Here is a 15883-nt window from a genome sequence, read left to right on the forward strand (position 1 = left end):
ATCAATCCCAATGTGAGGGAGCCTTATTGCTCCCCATTGTACTATATCTCGGATAAAGTGGTACCTGATATCAATATGCTTGGAGCGGTCATGAAACACGAGATTTCTAGAAAGACAAATCCCACTTTGGTTGTCGCATTAGATCACGGTGGTATCCAGCACATGCCCAAACAGCTCACTAAAGAGCTTCCTCAACCAAACAGCTACAAAGGAAGCCATACTAGCAGCAATATATTCAGCCTCAACGGTGCTCAAGGCAACTGATTTCCGCTTCCTGCTCATCCAGGATATTTAAGCAAAACCTAGTGAGAAGCAACATCCAGATGTGCTCTTACGATCCACCACACTACCAACCCAGTCGACATCTGAATAACCATGGAGCCTCACATTTCCAGCAGTGTATCTCAGTCCATAGGTGATTGTGCCCCGAAGATATCTCAAAATATTCTTGGTAGAATCCAATGTATGTGATGAGGCTCGACCATAAAATGACTCAACATATTCACTGCAAAGCATATGTTCAGACGAGAGTTCACCAAGAACATCAGGGCCCCCACGAACGATACTCAGAAGGATTTCCCAAATCGGGCGGACACTTCTACATAGCTTCTTGAAGTTGAGTTTCATCAGAGTAGTCACGGACTTACAATCCACCATCCCAAATCTTTCAAGTAGCTTCACAATGTATTTTCCTTGAGAAAGGAAAATCTCACCTAGCTTTTGCTAGACCTCCAACCCTAGGAAATAATGCATCAATCCTAGGTCCTTCATCTCGAATTCAGAAGCCAACTCCCTCTCAAAAAGAGATTGTCCACATAAAGTACCAAGATGAGAGGTCTATCATTTTCAACCTTAAAGTAAAGGTTCGGATCAGCTTCACTTCTTGTAAATCCCAGCTTCATCAGATAGTCGTCGATCCTCGCATACCAAGCCCGGGGAGCTTGCCTCAACCCATAGAGGGCTTTCTTCAACCTGCATATATGTGTCTTTCAATCTTGGATTTTGAACCCCTCAGGATGTTCTGCATAGACTTCCTCCTTAAGTGAACCATGCAAGAAGGCGGTTTTGACATCCATTTGATGTAAATTCCATCCTTGTGAGGCAACAAGGGCAATGATGAAACGGATGGTGGTATATCAGGCAACTGGTGCAAATATCTCATCAGAGTCCACACCTTCCTTTTGAGAGAAGCCTCGAGCAACGAACGTGGCCTTGAACTTTTCAGCACTTCCATCATCTCCATGCTTGATCTTGTAGAGCCATTTCGAGGTGACAACGGATTTGTCCTTGGGTCTATGGACCACATCCCAAACATCATTCTTCATAATCGAATCATACTCTTCGTTCATAACATCCTTCCAAACTTGGCGCTTCGCAGCTTCTTCGAATGTGCAAGGCTCAGTTTGAACAAAGGTGCTCATGGCAGCTAAATACCCTTGGTACCTATTCGACTGCTTACTTTCATGAAAAGTTCCCTTTGGTGCAATATGTCTCTCGGCATCTTCGAGAGTTTCCCTAAGCCATGAGGGTCTCCTTTTTTAGGAGGAGGGCTCATGAGAAGGTGGATCAATGGGATCCATTGGTCCTTCAACATCGGTCAACGGCTCATCCTGCGATTCTCCCTAGTTTCCTATATCTACTTCTTTGTCCTTCCTTGGAATAGGAAGGTTCCTAATCTTCCCAAGAGCAGCATCTTCATCGAAGGTGACATCATGACTTATCTCCGCTTCTCTTTGACCAGGCACACAGATTCTATATGCCTTTGAAGTTTCACTGTATCCCACAAATGTTCATTTCTTCCCAAATGCATCCAATTTGTTTCTCTTTTCTTTCGGCACATGAAAATACACGAGGATACCAAAAATTCTGAAATGAGAAACATCAGGTTTCTTACCAGTGAAAACTTCTTCAGAAGTTTTGGAGTCCAAGGCTTGATGAGGGCATCTATTTTGAGCATACATGACAGTGTTGGCAGCTTCTGCCCATAGGAACTTCGGAAGGATTTGATCATGAAGCATGGCACGAGTGGCTTCTATAATAGAACGATTCTTCCTTTCAACAACACCATTTTGCTCAGGAGTATATGTGGTAGTAGTCTCCCTCTTAATGCCAGATTCTCTACAATAATCATTGAACTCATTTGATTCGTATTCGGTTCCATTATCGGTCCTCAATATTTTGATTTTCTTCCCTATTTGATTTTCAACCAAGGCTTTGAAAGAGCAGAACCATGTGAACACTTCATCCTTCTTCTTCAAGAAATAAATCCAAGTTTTGTGAGAGAAGTCATCCACAAAGATAGCATAATATAAATATCCTCCCAAAGATGTCACAGGAAACATACCAGATAGATCAGAATGAACCAATTGCAAAATGTCAGTAGTCTTGCTATCACTTGAGGGGAATGGTCCCCTTGTATGTTTTCCTTCAGCACATCCCTGACAAACACCTTCATGTTCTACTTTAAATTCGGGCATACCTATCACCATCTTCCTTGCATCGGGTAGGGATTTATAATGTAGATGAACAAACCTCCAATGCCATAATTCGGATTGAAGAGAAGTGTCGCAAAACATAGCTCCCAATGGACTTCCTCCAACTTGATATAGGTTATCAACCCTGAATCCAAAAGTAAATGCTTCTTTGAAATTTCTTTTCCAAACACGTAGCTTTCCATCAATGAATGTCACTTTGAATCCTTTGTCCTCTATTGTCGAGATAGATACCAGGTTCTTCTTTAGATTAGGTACATATAGTACTTCTTGTGTTGATTTGGGGTAGCAACGGATGTGCTCTAGCCACGAAAACTGGTGAAAAAGCTAAAGCACATGAGATCTCCAATACCCAGAAATGGTTTGGACAGATTCTAAACAGTTTGGGAGATATTAAAATAATTAATATTTTTAATGAAGTCCCTAAGTCTAAACTTAGGGAAAATAAAATATTAATGTGAATTAATATAAAACTGTGTTACAATGGTCCAAAAGTCATGGATCAAGCCAAATCTAATCTTAGACGTTGATTAGGGACTTAATCTCGGTCGTTGATTTGTCAACGAGAAAAGCATAAGAGGAGGCTTGAGAGTCACTTGGAGAACACACCAAGAGATCAAAATTTCAACTTTCGGGAGCTGGGTTTGCTGAAAAAGTTGACAGAGTGATCAGAGTTGCAGCTGAGGGGCAATGAATACAGAAGCAGAGAGGCAGATATAGCACAGGGAGGATCAGCGCAGTAGCCGGAGAGAGGGACGCAGAAGCAGCCAAGGGTTCACGCAGAACCAACCAGGGCTCATGTAGAGCCAGCCAGGAGCTGCGCAATGCCTCAGAGGGCCAGCGTGGGTGACGCAGAGGGCCAGAGGACTGACGCAGTGCCTCCAGAGGCTGATGCAGGCCAAGCCAGAGTGACGTTGGGCTAACGCTGGGCCAGAGAGAGGCTGACGCAGTCCCTAGAGGCTGACGTTGGGGTTTCATGGGGCAGATTGGAGCTGTGGAGCTGCCATAGTGTTTATCTGGGGTTTTAGCCGGAATATCTGCTTCCGAGTAGAGAGGTACTACTGCTAAGATTTATCTCTGTTGGGTGAGCCGGATTTGGCACCTAGATTGTATTCTGAAACTGCTTAATAAATCAAACCCTAAGATAGCTACATCATTTTCTCACATTGGTTTTTTCGAGGACATTAGTCCAAAAACACTGGTGTCACATGCGTGCTTGTTTCTGTTTCTTTCAGTTGATGATCTGTAATGTGTTGAGCATGTACTTGTATTTATTTCCAGTATTTACATGGTAAATAACTTGTTAATTAACAAAACAAGTAGGTAGGAATAAATCAAAAAGTACATGAAGGGTTTCTAACGGGTTATACTTAGAAATCCCAACATGGTATCAGAGCGTGGTTGCAAATCACAGGAGAACTGAGGACATCAACCGAGCAAAGTAGCAGCAGCAAAAAACAGTTGTCTCGAGTGACAGAAGTTGTTCCTTACAGAGTAGCAGCAAGGAAGGGGTGACGCAGTGCCTGCGTCATCAAGATTGAGCCAAGAAGAGGCTGAGGGAGGCAAAGGCAGGCTCACACAGAGCCACGCAAAGGCCAGGAGGGCTGACACAGTTGGCTGAGGAAGTTGATTTGCTGGTGTCGGGATTGCGCAGAGCTTAGGAGCTCTAACCTTCAGATTGTTGGGGTTTAGGAGGCTATGGGTAAGTTGCAGAGTGGAGCTGGTGGGGTACTGTAGTCAAAACAATACCTAACAGGGCAAGGCCAAGGAGGAGGGAGTTGCTACTGAGAATTTCTAGCCGAGAAATCCAGATCAGTGGTGCAACTGCACTAGCAATCGGAGTGGGGGCATCTCGACATTGGCATAAGGGTTTCTAAGAGAGAAATCGAGGCTCAGAGGGAGTCACACCAAGAACTTCCAGGAGGGAAGTAGAGGAGCAGCGAGATGGCAGTGAATGGGGTAAGAGACCAGGACAGATTGGACGGAGCCTCAAACTTTGTAGTCTGGAAGGCCAGAATCCTATCCATTCTAAACAGGAATCGTGTCAAGCACTTTGCCTTGAGGACGATAGCTATCCCAGTTAACCCAACGGATAACGACAAGTACGAGGAGGCAATGGCGAGGGCCAAAAGAATCATTCTTAACAGGGTCAAGGACCATGTAGTACCACATATTGCCGAAAAAGACACGGCAAATGAGATGTGGGATGCCCTAAAGAAATTGTACCAGCATACTTCTGTGTAGAGAAGGATGTTACTAGAAAATCAGTTGCGATCATAACAAATGCAGATGCAGAAGGGAGAACAGATCGACCCCTTCCTCGGTCGATTGAAGGAGATCCGAGATCAGCTGACTTCCATAGGATTCACGCCGAATCAAAAATTGATGGTGAGAACAGCCCTGAACGCAGTCTCAGAAGACTGGGAGGTGTTTGTCCAGAGCATACTGGGCAGGGCAACCCTTCCACATTGGGAGAAAATGTGGGCGGCTCTTCGCCAAGAAGAGATCAAAAGACTGAGCAAGGCGAGAAGCGGCGGCAAGGAGACCAGAATCAAGGAGGAGGAGGTGGATGCTGCCCTAGCATCTGAGGGAAAGCAAGAGAAACGGAAGAAGAAGGACCTCTCTAAGGTCAAATGCTTCCACTGTGGGACGCTGGGTCATTATGTGACCTAGTGTGCAAGGAAGAAGAGCAAGGGAGAGGCCTTTGAGACCAAGGCTGCACCAACAAGGGCAGAGAAGGAAGTGGAGACAGGCGATGACTATGCCATGAGTGCACACACACCACTTGAGCAGAAGTGGGGAGACATCGAGTTGTAGTCAGACGAATTACAGGTGATGAGGGGCAAGATCCTCGAGATACCCAGCCTCTTCGATTAGACCTTACTACGGGAGCCCCGAAGAGGAGTAGCAGTACTAGCGGATGTCAGTAAAGATGGATGTGGATGGAGCGACAGAGGGCGCTACAGTGCAGGATTCCCAAGACAGCGTGAGGCAGCAGTGCGAGAAGCACGGGAGTGTTGCACCAGTGCAAGATGGCACAGAAAGGTGTGAAATGGTGTGAGATGCATAGAGTTGTTGCAGCAGCGCAGAGGTCAGAGAGGGAGCACTTGTCAATGACAGAGGGAGCTTCAACATCAAGAGTGTTTCTAGTCTGACGGAGATGTGAAATTTGGGAGATCAGTTACTGACTTCTCAGTAACTAAGTTGCAGTGCAGCAGTTGGCAGTGGCAGGGCCATGAGCAGCACGATACTGCATGATGAGAGGGGTTGCAGTGCAGATGCAACAGTGGCAGTGGCAGGGCCATGGGCAGCGGCATGGATGCAGAGGGAGTTACAGTACTGATGCAGCAGTGGCAGTGGCAGGGCCATGGGTAGCAATACAAGATGCAACAATACAGATGATGGGAAACAGGCCTAGCATCAGTACAGGGACCAATGCCGGATGATCAGGGGGATACCCAATGACGAGTATTGCTAGAGCACAGTCCTCGCTAAGAGGGAGTGTTGATTTGGGGTAGCATCAAATGTGCTCTAGCCCCGAAAATTGCTGGAGAGACTAAAGCACATGAGATCTCCAATACCTAGAAATGGTTTGGGCAGATTCTAAACAATTTGGGAGATATTAAAATAATTAATATTTTTAATGGAATCCCTAAGTCTAAACTTAGGGAAAATAAAATATTAAAGTGAATTAATATAAAACTGTGTTACAATGGTCCAAAAGTCATGGATCAAGCCAAATCTAATCTTAGACGTTGATTAGGGACTTAATCTCCGCCGTTGATTTGTCAACGAGAAAAGTACAAGAGGAGGCTTGAGGGTCACTTGGAGAACACACCAAGAGATCAAGATTTCGACTTTCTGGGGTTGGGTTTGCTGAAAAAGTTGAGAGAGTGATCAGAGTTACAGCTGAGGGGCAGTGAATATAGAAGCAGAGAGGCAAAGATGGCACCGGGAGGATCAGCGCAATAGCCGGAGAGAGGGATGCAGAAGCAACCAAGGGTTCACGCAAAGCCAGCCAGGGTTCACACAGAGCTAGCCAAAAGCTGCGTAGTGCCTCAGAGGGCCAGCGTGGTTGATGCAGAGGGCCAGAGGACTGACGCAGTGCCTCCAAAGGCTAACGCAGGCCAAGCCAGAGTGACGATGGGCTAATGCTGGACCAGAGAGGCAGACACTGGGGTTTCGTGGGGCAGATTGGAGCTGTGGAGCTATCGGAGTGTTTATCTGAGGTTTCAGACGGAATATCTGTTAAATTTGCAACTAGGGCCAAACTCCATGTGGGTCAGCTTATTTATGGCAGCTGATAATTTTATTGGATCCCTCTCGTCGAGAGGTGTAGGATTGATCCAAAGATCATCCGATTCTGATAAGTATTTATGGAGATATGAATTTATTTTGTTTATGTAATTATTATCAAGCCGACCAGCTCTTATGTAGGCTCTAGAAGCCCAACCGACGTGTCTATTCATCATCCTCGCTTTAGTATAAATAGAAGAGTTTTTGATGTCAATTGGCACACTCACTCTTCATGTGATCTCCTCTCCACGTCTGGGATTTTGGAGATAGAGAAAACACTAAGAGTATTTGTTATGATGCCCTAGCCGCAGTAGCATAATGACCTAGATCTAAACTCTGCTATGGAAGAAACCCTAGATGTCACTAAATACGCAGCAACCGGAAGGCTAGATCTTATAACGCAGTCCAAAAGGGAACCTACGCACCAGGCAGTGTGTAATCTGGGCAGCCATGACATTTATGGTGACAATCAGGATCACGCATGCAAACCTATATGTTGGCATACGCTGTTCATAGTGGATACGTTGGTTTCATGCCGTCATGGGAGATATTTACGCGTCAATGGTCATGCTATCCACAGTCAATGTTCACACTTATACGCAGCAGTAGAGCCTAGCCGCAGTAAGGGAAGGAATAAACGCAATCTCTGCTGACAATGAAGACGCATACGCAGGTCATAAAGATCTGCAGGCAAAGGAAGACAAAGATATTCTTACGCTGGAGATTATATAGTTCTCACGTTGTCCACGATGGATTACACGATGAGGTTATATGATGTCATAACGTAGTTATGGAAATTCAACAGGCAAATTCAACGCTATCATGTATACAGTAATAACGCAGTCATGGAAATGCGTACGCAGGGAATACATTGTTATGTATACGCAGACATTAACATATGTTATGTATGTGCAGAGCATCATGGTATACGCAGACGTTAACATATACGTTGTTATGTATATGCCGAGCATCATGGTATACGCAGACGTTAACATATACGTTGTTATGTATATGTAGAGCATCATGAGCATGTATACAGCATGGATACTATACGCGCAGACATAAACCCTATCCGTTGTCAAAGGTGACTGATATCTGCACCATGGTATAAGAACAGCATGAAGACTCTATGCATGATATACGCATGGAGAATACAACATAGAAGCCACAGCATGAACAATGCATGGAGCCACAGTAAAGGCGTGAAGCTGCTGGGAGCCACAGTCAAGAAAATTACTGCCTTGCTATGACTCAATGATGAGATAAGGGTTCAATGAGGAGATCCTTGGCTTATGTATTATCAACGTATTCCTGTGGCAAAGAGGATCTATAAAATCCTTCAGCAGCATTATGATGATCTGGGCAGCATGATGATAAATATAGTGTTTATGTAACATGAAGAAACTGTCATTATAATAATGAAGCTCTAAATGAAGTTATCTAACAAAGAGCACTGTGAAGATATAAATAGATCTCATCATTGGAAAGATGCTGCTATAACAACTTCAAAAGGTACAGCCAGCATGATCTCAGTAAAGGTACAGCAATGGTGCAACTATGATGAATGATGCAACGGGCAGCATCATGATAAGTGTGATCATGAGCAGCATGATGGTGCTACACGGTAAGGTGCAGCAAATGGACGAGATGCAGCATGATGATAGGTCACCTTGGAGGATCAGTTGAAGCAAAATGTCTTCAACTGATCTCATCGTTATAGAAGATGATCTATGCTCAGATCTAGACAAGTCAAAGTGTTGACTTTTGTTGTAAATATACTCTCTCTCTCTTTCTCTGCTGAACTTTGAAGATAAAAGAAGAATTGATCAAGGGTTTCCCCACACATTGTGGGGTTTGTCCCTGGCTCGCGCCATATCTTGTGTCCTCTTGTCATGGCTTGTCTTCTGCGATTTTATATTTATGTTCTATCTGCAGTTTATTGTAATGTTGATGTGATTGCTAACTGTGAAAATTTAAATAAATTGCTTTAGCATAGAACATACCTAAACTTAACAATATCTGCTTCCGTATAGAGAGGTACTACTGCTGAGATTTTTCTCTGTTGGGTGAGCCGGATTTGGCACCCAGATTGTATTCTAAAACTGGTTAATAAATCAAACCCTCAAATAGTTGCACCGGTTTTCCCGCATTGGGTTTTTCCGGGGACATTAGTCCAAAAACAACGGTGTCACTTGTGTGCTTGTTTCTGTTTCCTTCAATTGATGATCTGTAATGTGTTGAGCATGTCCTTGTATTTATTTCCAATGTTTACATGGTAAATAATTTGTTAATTAACAGAACAAATAAGTAGGAATAAATCAAAAAGTACATGAAGGGTTTCTAACGGGTTAGACTTAGAAATTCCAACATCTTGTAGATGAATGGTGCTACCTTGATTCAATTGAAGAGTAATATTCCCAACTCTTTTCATGGGATTGGTGGCATTGTCTTCAAGAATGATTTCCAAAATTGTATCATTTTCTATCAGATTTGAAAGATCCTCCTTATACCCAGTGAAGTGCTTTGAGGCACCACTATCAAACAACCAATTTCCCAAGGTATCTAGAGGAGATGCAGTAGAGAGGGCAAATATAAGATAGAATTATTTTTGCTTGTTATCAACAACATTAGATTCATCATACCTGGAGTTTCTTGATCTTTTGGGAGGTTGACCATTTCCATGTTGAGTAGCGAGAGCATTCCTTTTTCCTTTGTTGTTGAACATATTGAAGAAAATGTAACTAGGTTCGGTTTTCATGACATTGTAATTATGATTTTTGTAAAACAAGAAAATAAATTTATTATTCCTTGTTGCGTGGGTTTCATGAGCAAGAAGTTTATTTTTATAGATGGCTCCCATTGAGAGCCTTAGGATTTAGATTTAAGGTCAAAGAGTCAAAGTCATGAATAAGGAGCTCTTCATGAGCCTATGTAAAATGTATACAAGTCTAGAACAACCCTCCAAGACAAGCACAATCCTCCAAAGACAAGCACGAAGAAGTATGTTTGAAAAACAATGAAGAGAACAGCTAAGTCGACCTCAAAATGAATATTAATGTTATGTCGGCTCAATAAAGAGACACAACAATTCAAGGTGACATGTTGGCTTATTTACAGAGACCTAACTACTATAAATAGCTCGTTGAGGTCACCACAAAAAACAAGAATCTCGGATGTCTCTAAGATTTTAGATGAAGGTACAGGAGCTCTGAAATCTCGGGAAAAGTGCAGTAAGAAATCTCGGATAAGTGACTTCAGATAAGGACAGAGGTACAGGACTTAGATGGGTACAGGATCTCGGACATATCTGTGATCTCAGTGATAATGATAGTAAATAACTACAGGTTCTCCTCCTTGGCACAAATCACTGTGCAAGGTAATTACAATCTCCATAAATCACAGTCTCCTCCTCGGTACTAATCTAAATGAAGGATGAAATCGCAGTCATGAAGGTGAACTCGAATCACACTGTAGCACATACATTCTCGACATTGTAGACAGTCACAACCTCATTGACATATTGATGAAGCAGGCAATGGTGAAGGTCATGATCAAGTTCTCAGTGCAGCTCACCTCATTGACATGATGATGAAGCAAGCAATGGTGCAACTAAGGACCTTTGTGGTATTATGATGATTATCTCGGTGAAGCAGTAATGATGATGATGATCTCAACAGTAAGAAGAGGATTGGTGTCTTGGTCTTGGTATTCTGTCAATTGCAATCTCTATAAGAAGAATTTTGTGCGGGTTTTCCTCTCCAAGAGGGAGAGGTTTTGACCCTGGTAGAATGCCAACATCTTGTGTTCTTGTCTCTTTGTTTTGGTATCTATTTGATGAACTAACAAAGAAACGTTGTAATAATAATAAGTGAATATTGGAATAAGAAGGAAAATTGAAAAACACCTCACAAATAGTTATCATGTAACGAAGAATCATATTAACTACATTTGCCCTAGATTCTTCAACGGAACCTATCATTCCTTTGATTTTTGTTGCCCTGGAAATTGTTGTGGGAGTTGTTGCCATCATCCCGAGGTGTATCCCTTCTATTAAGACACTCCCTAGCAAAGTGGCCAAACCTGTTACAAATGAAGCATCTTCCCTTCCTTCCATCTTTGAATCATGGTCTTCCTTGGCATTGCTTCTTTGAACCTACATTGTTCTTTCTTTTAGCATGAGCGGAGAATGCAGTAGGAACATTCCTATTTGAAGGCATGTCTCTCTCCATCATCCTCGTCACTTCTTGAGTACATCTAGTCAGCAATTCATCAAAACCTGGAATTCTGTCATTGTTGAGGATAGTAGTGTTGAACACATGCCATTCACGAGGGAGACCTCCAAGGGCAATGAGAGTGAGCTCCCTATCAGCAATAACTTCTCTAATTGAAAGAAGATCATTTTTTATCTCGGTAATCCTCATGAAGTAGGATTGGATATCTTCACCTCTTCCCTTCTTTATGTCCTTCAACTTATTTTTGAGAAAGAGGACTTCGTTTGCATTGCTAATTTTGAACATGCCAACCAACATGTCATACATCTCCTTAGGTGTGTTCAAATCAAAGATGTATGCAACCAAATGCTTATTAATAGAATCCCTGATGATCTTCTTAGCTTTGACTTCACCTTTCTTGTACTTTGTCTTAGTGGCAGCCGGTGCATTTGAAGGAGGTGCAACAATCTTTCCCTGCACATAGTGCATAGCATCATGCTCTTCCAAAGTCAAGTCAAGAGACATCTTCCACGCATGATAATCAGACTTATCATTGAGCTTGTCATCAAATTTGAAGTAAGATGAGGAGGCCATTGAATCTTGTCCTTGTCCAACAAATCTTAGTGATTGCTCTTTTCATTCTTGCTTGGGCTTTGTCTTCACCTTAGCTCTGATACCATGTTAATTTTAGATAATAATGGTATGTTCTATGCTTAAGAGCAATTTACTTCAATTTTTCTTATTAGCCCAATATCAATTTCTAGATTAACAATCACATTAACATAATAGTAAATGCAGATAGAAAATAAATAATAAACAGAAGACAAGCCAAGACAAGAGGACACAATATTTGGTGGATGCCAAGGAAAACCTAAATGTGGGGAAAACCCTTTGATCAAATCTTCTTATTATTCTTCAAAAGTTCAGCACAGAGAGAGAGTACAATATGCAAAATTTACTTGGCCAAACATAGTGAAATCTGTCTAGTCCAACTGCAGTCAACAGGCTGCCCTAACTAGAAAGTCAATGTTGGTCAAATCAGCAGAATTACTCCTCCAAATCAGCTTGGTCAAACCCAATCAATTCGGCCTCCAAAGGCAGTTAAATCAGCCCAAAATAGTCCTCAAGAAATCTGTCAAACTTGGTTAACGCATTGTCAAACCTGCAGTCAAAGGGCTTGCAGTCAACGCTGGTCAACTTGCCCAAAAATCCTTGAAATCTGTGCCAAAGAATGCGGCCTACCCAAACAGAAATTCTTCCAAGAAAAACGCAATCAAACAAGGTCAAATGTTGCCCGGTCAACGCTGGTCAAACTTGTTGCAACTTGATCAACACAGGAAAATAGAAAACGCAGTCAACCCTTCACACACGTGGAGGAGAATAAGGTTGCCCTGAAATTCGTACAACCCAATCAGATGAGGGGAGAGAGAGATATGTGTGAGATGATGAATGTCCAAATGAGACAGATGCTCCTTCTATTTATATGCAACATTGAAGGTGAAGAGACATGACTTTTGGGCTTCTTGAACCTACATTAGATTGTTGGCCGACCTTGACAATTTGTCCATAGAAGAAATAAATTCATAATTCCATTTATACTTGTCAGAATGAGATGATCTTGATATCAATCATACACCTCTCGAAAAGAGGAATGCAATAAAAGTATCAACTCCGTCATATGAGTTGTCCAAAGATGGAGTTTGGCCCTAGTTGCCAATTTTAACATATTTTTAGGTCAAGCGCCCATTAAGTGCTTCTAGGGCTTGTCATTGAGTCTACAAGTCAATTGAGTCATTGTCATGTATGGAAGACCCATTTGGGCATGTTACATATTGTAAAGAAAAATTATTTGAATCTAAAATAGAGTCAAAAGACCCTCCAAGACCTCGTCATGGTGCAAAGATCAAGTCAACCTTCACAAGTGGACAAGTTGGCCCAAAAAGAAGCAATTTGACCTAGTAGGAGACCTATATATAAGAGAGATTCAGTCCTCACTTGCAGCTCTTACTTACACTTTACATAAGTTCAATCAAGGAAGAGGAAAAGGTGCGAAGAAGAGAAGGACAAGAAGAAGAAAAGAAGAATGAAATTTTTGGACTGTTTTTGGGCTCTTACTCTTCACACGTACGAAGAAATCATGGCAGCTATTGCAGCAGCAAAGACCGAGTTGCAGAAGTCGAGTTAGGGCATCAAGAAGTTCACTTTGCAAGTTGAGTTCTCTTAGAGAGAGAATCAACTCAAGCAAAGAGGAAAGGAGGAAGAAACCACCATAATCTCCACAAGTGCCAAGGCTAGGTTACTACAGAAGAATCCACTGGAGGTCGAAGTTGCAAAAGATTTTGTTGGGGGGTCGAAGTTGCAGAAGATTCTGCTGGGGATCAAAGTCACAAAAGAATTCGCTGGAGGTCAAAACTGCAGAAGTAGCTGAGGAAGTGCTGGAAGGAAAGCTCGTCAAGAAAGAAAAGATTTGACTTCGTCTTGGAGGGTCTTGGTCAAAGGTAATAGGTCTTGGAATTTGTCAATTGAAGTTCTATAAGAAGAGAAGAATTCTTGTGGGTTTTCCTCTCAAGTGGAGAGGTTTTGGCCCTGGCTGGTCGCCTACATCTTGTGTCCTCTTGTCTTATTGTTCTTTATGGTTTGGTGGCTGTTTGATGAGAAGAACGCTAAATATAATCAAGAAAAAGAAGCAAATTAAGTTAGGTAAAAAAACACATCACAAGCAATTATCAACAAAAGAAACCAACTATCTTGCTGCCTCTTGAAAATCACCTATCACAAATATTGTGAGTAAACAAAACTTGAAAATTCGCGGGCATGGAAGAAGACATTGCATTTTCAACGTAAAGGCATTTACAGGTATGGAAACTTGATGAAGGAAAAATTACTACCGTGTGTTCAACAGATTTTTTGCATGGCTGCAATACTGGAAGGCTCGGGCTTCAACTCAAGGGAGCTTCAACAATGAACCATTACTATGAATTGTAACTATACTAATAAAGAATGCAACCTTCACGCAAACTGTCTAGCCCTTACCATTTGGCATAAGACGTCAGTCCAATGCCTTGATAAATATCGTCTGTGAGACATTTAATGTTTCCCCATTGAAATTGTTATTGGCAATTATTCTCGAGACCGGAAGAAAAATGGATGTACACACACCTTGTCGGAGTTTCTAATATAAAGTAAAATCCGAGGTCACCAGGTTCATGTTTGTGTTCACATTAAGAGATCATAAAATTCGAAAAAGACTGCCAATGGAAAAAAATCGATAAAGTTTATCTTGAGAATCAATAAAAACAAAGTTAATTCCGTCAAATACAAATATTCTTTAATTTTAAATTGGACCCAAAATCATGTTTAAATTGAACAAAATTGTAATCTCAACATTTGTTTTATAACTTAAAAAGTCTCTGCATAGCCCACTGAATTCTCCATTCAATTGGCCACTCCTTGAGATGCCACGAAATCCGAGTTTTTTGAAAAAAAAAACACTACAAGTAAATAACTGAAGCAAGACTCTTGGAGTCTTCCCAAGTCTATCGATTCAGCTCTGAAACGAGCCAACTCTGCTCATTTGGGCCAAACTCAGTGAAATTTGATCAAACACGCCGAGACTTGACGAGTTTGATCGAGTTTGACCAAATTGCTCAGTGAGTTTGACTGTGACCATTTTAACCCATTTTGACAGAGTTTGACAACATTTGCCTATTTTAAGATATTATCAGAAATATGCCCTGCTTTGATTAGTTGAAATGGAAAATTATTGAGGTATAGCTTACCCTGGTAAGAATGAGAGGAGGGATCCCAGCCTCTGAAAAGAGAAATGAAAGGAACTCTGTCATTGGGGTTTTTCCATTTCCACCCCACGTCAAATTGCCCACACTTATCACAGGTACTGCCAATCTAGCGACACATAATACATTTATATTGTTCAGAATACAGTTATGTTCAATAAAATAAAAATGATGTCCATGGTGTGAGAGAAGAGCTGAGCGAGGGGGTATTGAACACCTTTTGTGCTTGAATAAACCCCAGAGATGTAGCTTCTTGCGGGCCTGGAGAGCAAATGCATAGAGGTGAGATGCTGCTGTTAGAAAAGGCAACAAACAGCGATGGAGTGGGGATAGCATAGCAATCTGATCGTCTGGCGTGTAGGCAATACGAACAACCATCCTCTTCAAATTTTCCATCGCTGCTCCTTCTGGTGCGACAGATTCTTCTGCAACGATTTAGTTTTGGTGGAATAACTTGTTGAGTGTTTGGATTTCAATTTTTGGAAGATGAAATTCGAAAATTGTTGCAAAGAAAAAGACCTACAAGTTGACGGAGGCAAATCATAAATGACAATGGAATTAAATTTGAAAAATGCCGGAAAAAAAACCTACAATGACAATTCGATTAGCAGTAGTGTAACCAGATTGTTTTTCACTAAAAGGAAATTCAGGTAGAATTTGGATAAAATTTGACAAAGATTTTTGTAAATTTAATTGGCTCCAATTTGCTCAATGAAATTTTGATAAAATCTTAAAACAAAAAAAAAAAATTAATCCAAAGTATTACTGTAAATTTCAATTCTAAGAAATTTTTGATGATATTAAATCTATTTCCACTGTAAAAATATAATTTAAAAAATTTTTGAATTTTTTTATCCATATAAATTAAACACATAATTCAAAGATATTTTAAATTTTTTTATCTATATAAATTAAACACATAATTCAAAAATCTTTTGAATTCTTTTAACCAAATTGATTATTCTGACTATTTAACAATGCCAAGACTACTTTTGGCGCTCCGAACAATTCCATTTGATTATGACCATCATAAATGTCAATGAGTTTTATATCAGCTCCTTGTGACTTTGCAATTCAAAATCAACCTTTT

General features: G+C 41.3%; 1 protein-coding gene across 5 annotated transcripts in view; it reads right to left on the reverse strand.

The window, feature by feature from the left end:
• LPXK (tetraacyldisaccharide 4'-kinase family protein) overlaps positions 1–15497 on the reverse strand; it is a 298059-nt gene extending 282562 nt beyond the window's left edge. For 4 of the 5 annotated variants that reach the window (XM_089379658.1, XM_089379657.1, XM_089379656.1 and 1 more), the window contains exons 1-2: positions 15011–15374; positions 14779–14902 (exon numbers count right to left, since the gene is read on the reverse strand). In XM_089379658.1, coding sequence (XP_089235784.1) covers positions 14779–14902; positions 15011–15189 — 303 coding nt within the window. In that variant the 5' untranslated portion in view covers positions 15190–15374. The other variant, XM_089379655.1, reaches the window with a different exon arrangement.
• Positions 15498–15883: the final 386 nt, after the last annotated feature.

Source organism: Pinus tabuliformis, chromosome J (genome assembly GCF_031772625.1).
Source record: "Pinus tabuliformis cultivar Carrire ecotype Pingquan chromosome J, CPIR1, whole genome shotgun sequence".
Taxonomy (NCBI): Eukaryota; Viridiplantae; Streptophyta; class Pinopsida; order Pinales; family Pinaceae; genus Pinus; species Pinus tabuliformis.